General features: G+C 40.6%; 1 protein-coding gene across 1 annotated transcript; it reads right to left on the bottom strand.

Annotated features, from left to right (window-relative positions):
- Positions 1-2,585: 2,585 nt before the first annotated feature.
- On the bottom strand, positions 2,586-3,101 carry LOC123675072 (histone H2A). Its single transcript, XM_045610316.1, has one exon. It carries the CDS (start codon positions 3,049-3,051, stop codon positions 2,677-2,679), a length of 375 nt encoding a protein of 124 aa, XP_045466272.1. The 5' UTR covers positions 3,052-3,101; the 3' UTR covers positions 2,586-2,676.
- Positions 3,102-5,342: the final 2,241 nt, after the last annotated feature.

Here is a 5,342-nt window from a genome sequence, read left to right as displayed (position 1 = left end):
TTCTCCTCATTGACTGTCGAACCCTTTCAAAAACACCAGGATCATTTCTTATTAAGTTACACCCAGCAATGATCCGATTTCGCAAGTCTTCCACATATTCTACTGGAGTGGTATAAACTAATGATTTTAGATGGCCCCATAGGAAATAATCTAAGGGGTTTAAGTCCGGGGAACGAGCAGGCCATAAATGAGGTCCACCTCTTCCAATCCAAATTATTATTAATTATTGAACTATTATTAATTTTAAAAATATGAAAAATGTTGTTCGCCCTGTATCTTCGAAACAAAGAGGTTTTTCAAAAATCATCAAAGGACAAAACATGCTTAAAATAGTCCAAGGAACAACCCCCTGAATTTTTGCCGTATGTTTAGGAAACACCCTGTATATCCCGCACCAAGGGCCCTGTGGAGAGGCTATGTTTTCTAACCTGACGCCCATCAGGTAAGTTATAATGTTAACCACAATTTTAGACTTTAGTATCATTTTCATATGTTTCGCTGTCGCTTATACAGTCCACCATTTCTCCACTAATTTAATGAACAATCGGACTCGACTTACCTGTTGCAACCTCGTAGTATAGTTATTTTTTATTGAGTTTGATTTCATTATCTTTTACTTTTGTTTTATTTCATTTTCAAAAGATAAAAGCACCAATTAACATAGCCCCATTAGTTGACATAACTATTGAATAATACAAAATAAATAAATTGTAGCTCGAAAGTAACTCCGAAATCCATCGTTGCCACCGGTACGATAATTATCGAATTATACGATAATTTATTCGATTCGATAAATCGAAGTTTGAAGGTCTAGTTAACTAGAATAAGTCCTTTCCTACTGTTCATAGTGGGGGACTGTTTTACAAATTTGTTCATTTTTATTCGAAAATAGACCATTATTCAGAACAACCGATTTCGTAAATTTCTTACCTGATCTCCCACTGTATTATATTATGTCTTTCGACCCGATTATCTCGTCGGTGGGTTGCGATCGACCCGGGTCTAATAGCTACCTAAGCCACTGTATATAGGGTAAATGCACTGGTTAGCCGACCGTCAGTGTCTCTCGACTCGACCATTCCGTGATTTGAGATAAAATAATAATAAAATATATCTTGTAGTGTAAAATATTTCCGCCGTACGTGTTTTCTCGACCATTGCTACCCTTTCAAGATAGTTTGCATAGTAGGGGTATAGGTCAAAGTTTTCGCGCTGAAATAGTATATTGTGCAACAAGTGGGGAAAGTCCAACTTTTCTCGCGAGTTCACACGAGCGAGAAAAGGACTTTCTCCACATGTTGCACACTGTACTTTTCCTACAACTGCACAAATTTCAATAATTCAAGTAATGGACTTGATTCAAATTAAAATGGCCTTCGTTGACAGTATGCGCGAATTTATTGCGTTTCCATAGAAACGACTCAAAAGCCCAATTACATTGGTCTACCAAGCGAGGTGTGGGCAAAGTGCTGTGAGAAATAATATTTCCCACAGTATGAGCAATACATAGTTTTGAAATTGAGTAAGCTATGAAGAATACGCTACTTTTCATAGCAGTTGTGGGAAAATGTATATTATTCGACAGTCGCGAACTGGTATTGGAAAATTTTTACCTTTTATTTCTCGACCAAAGTGGTCGACAACCAATATGTAATTTCAATAATTGTTTATTTCAACCGATATATTTCTGTTGGATCATGTTCGTTTTTTTTTTTGAATATTAGTTTGCGACCACTGAATTAACGTTGAAACATACTTATTCTACCTTTCATTTATTCTCGGTCGAGAACCAATTTGATTGTATAGTATATACAAAGCCACTTGAACTAGTCCATAAAAACGCTCGGCCAGATGTCTCTTTGAAATGGAAACCGCGATCCGCTAAATACCGGGGGTTTATTCGAAAGTATTGTTAGGCAATAAATTCACTGGCCCCAAAGGAATTTCTGGAAACTTGGACAACCCTTGAACATATAATTGAAATATTCTGGCTTCCTCCAAGTGACTTTGGATATACTATACTTAATTCTCGACCACTTGTGGTCGGTTTTTTATATACTCATTAGTTTCTGAAAAGATATTAAGAACAAAATAACCAAATAATATTATTTAATATGAGTTCCTATTTTGAAATACTTATAGAAAATGAAAACTTTTGCAGAATAATTTTTTTACGTTCCCAGTGTTTCTTACTCAATTACCTCATCTGAAATCCATCTGATTGATATAAATATAAAATTTTTAAGTGAAGACGAGAAGTGAGCAGCCACTATTATTAGTGGTCGAAAACAAACAAAAAAATGGTCGAGAACTCTGCGGCATGGTCGTGACCCGAATGTTATTCAGATTTTCTCTGTTTTCACATTTCGAAGGTTGAATGCGAAGAGAACGTTTGAAATTATATGACAAATTATTTAAAACTAGCCAAAGAATCGATGAACATCAACACCTTTAAAATTAGTTTATGATTAGTTTATGTGTGAAAAAGTCGTACCCGAAATCGATGTTTTTGTTAATTTGGTCGAAAATCAGAGCATTTACCCTACTTACGAATGTCAGTAGGACCGTGAAATTGTCGCAATTTTATTATACCCAAAGTGATCAGATGATAAAAAAATCTTTTCAATGAGGAAATATTGTGGCCCTGAAAAGGGCCGTTTCACATACAGATTGTATTTATGATTTCTTTTCTGTCTTCTTTGGCAAGAGGACGGCTTGGATATTCGGTAAAACACCACCTTGAGCGATAGTTACTCCCGATAGCAATTTGTTCAACTCTTCGTCGTTTCTGATTGCCAGCTGAAGATGTCTGGGAATAATTCTGGTTTTCTTGTTGTCACGTGCTGCGTTACCGGCCAATTCCAAAACTTCGGCGGCTAGATATTCCATAACAGCGGCTAGATAGACGGGTGCTCCAGCTCCAACTCGTTCAGCATAATTTCCTTTGCGTAATAAACGATGAATACGACCAACTGGAAATTGTAATCCAGCTCGGTTGGAACGAGACTTTGCCTTACCCTTAACTTTTCCACCTTTACCGCGACCAGACATTATAATATAATACGGGAATATGGGAGAGTAAAACGATTGTTGGGCTTTGATAATTCCTCGAAACTTGGAACTTCGTTCTCTTTTGCAGTCAGGCTATTAGCCTTTTACTGCTCAGTCTCAATATGATTTACCTCTGGTGAGCTAATTTGGTCTGCTCTAGCAGGTGGCAATATGCCACTTCAGAAGGTTTGTGTAATTATCTCTGTGCCAGTAAGGGTTTGGCTCTAATACACACTTCCTAGGGAAGTGCCATCTTCGGTCTTTTGTGTTTCCTAGGGGCTTTTTCATCATAGTCGCAAGCCTTCCTTATAAGAGGGTTTGCGTGATTTTTCATTTTGTTGAAGGTCTTCACGCTCAGATCTATTAAATGGTCGTCTAAGAATGGTATATGCAGGTCTTCATGTATCCGTACGTTGCTGACAAACCATGGTGCATTTACGGCCCGTCTCAGGATCGTACTCTGCACGACTTGAAGTCCCTGCAGATGCGTCTTTGCGGCGTATCCCCAAGCCGGGCATGCGTAAGACATGACCGGCCGAATGGTGGACTTATAGAGAAGAAGCTTGTTGGAAAGAGACATTTTGCTGCTTTTGCAAAGTAGCGGTTGCAACGCTGCCGCTGCTGTCTTTCCCTTCGTCACAGCTGATGTGACGTGTTGTTTCCAAGTAAGCTTCTTGTCAAGTATCACTCCCAGATACTTGGCCTCGTCTTTCCATTCGATCCTCCTACCGAACATTACGACATGTCCTATGGGATCTTTTTTCTTTCGACTGAAAAGAACGGCTTCGCTCTTCTCAGGGTTTACTTCGATTCTCCATCGAGCAAACCAGGATTGAAGTCTATAGATGGCTTCCTGTAGATACTTCGTTGCCATTCTGGGACACCATGAACTGGCAAGAATGGCGGTGTCGTCAGCGTACAGTGCCATGGAGGTTTTCACCGTTTTTGGCATGTCGGATACATATATTGTGAATAATATTGGAGACAGCAGAGATCCTTGCGGAACTCCGGCTGAAAGAGACCTCTCTGAAGACAATACTCCGTCAACTCTGGCTCTAAACTTGCGAGAATGCAGGTAAGAAGCTAGAAGTTGGACCATGGAGAGTGGAAATCCGGCCGCGAGCAGTTTGTATAGCAATCCTTTGTGCCATACTTTATCAAACGCTTTGGCCACATCCAAGAACACAGCTCCTGTGACTTGTTTGCGGTTATATCCATCCGTGATTTGTTCCACTACTCGGAGCACCTGTTGCACAGTGGAGTGTTGGCTTTGAAAACCGAACTGTTCCAACTGTATAATCTTCTTTTCTTCTGTTATTGTCTTCAGTCTTTTCAGAATGACCGCTTCCGTAATCTTCCCTATGCACGCGAGAAGACTGATAGGACGGTAGTTCTGCGGGAATTTAGCATCTTTGCCGGCCTTGTGGATTGAAACCACGTTGGCTTTCTTCCATTCCTTCGGAAAGTACCTTAGTCGTAGCGTAGCATTGACTATATTCGTCAATACTACTAAGGCTTTTCGAGGGAGGTTTCGCAACGTCAAGTTAGTGATGCCGTCTGGTCCTGGTGCCGTTTTCACTTTACTCGACATAATAGTGTTCTGGATTTCCTGAACGGTTGCGAAACCAATAGCTTCCGTTGATTCCTTTTTCAGGTCTCTTCTCACTTTGCGGTTGACGTCCTCGATGTGGTCCAAATCCGCATAGTTGTAGGTACAACTGCATTGGCTTTCGAGGTTATCCGCGAAAGCTTCAGCCTTTTCTTCTGGACTATATACCATTCCTTGTAAACCGTGAATCGGTGGGGTTGGTTTTCTATCTGAGCGCAGTGCTTTGGCCATCCGCCAAACACTGTTGTCTTCTGTGGAAAGAGAGATTAATTTCTCTTCCCAACGATCATTCCGGACCTTTCTGAGAGCCTCCTTGACTCTAGCGTTGAGCTGATTGAACACTCGACGGTCCTCAGGGCTGAGTGTGTTCTGAGCTCTACGCCTCGCTCTATGCTTCTCCCTGATAAGCTCCTTGATGTCTTCTGGGATCGAGTTCTTCTGACTAGGCAAAGAAGAAATTCGTGTTGAACCGTCCAATGACGTTTTGATGATTTTCGTGAGGGACTCGACGGCTGAGTCCAGTTCCTTGGAGTCATATATGAGTCTAAGTGGACCCATATTCGTCGTCATTTGTTCCTTGAAAAACTGCCAGTCTGTCCATGACTTGGTTTTTGGCGGATCCACGTCGAATTCATCTCCAAGATGAACCAAAAAAGGATTATGATCGGAACTCAGCTCAGAT

The sequence above is a fragment of the Harmonia axyridis genome, chromosome 3 (genome assembly GCF_914767665.1).
Source record: "Harmonia axyridis chromosome 3, icHarAxyr1.1, whole genome shotgun sequence".
NCBI classification, from domain to species: Eukaryota; Metazoa; Arthropoda; class Insecta; order Coleoptera; family Coccinellidae; genus Harmonia; species Harmonia axyridis.
Note: the sequence above shows the minus strand (reverse complement) of the source record. Positions and strands in the feature narration are given on the sequence as shown.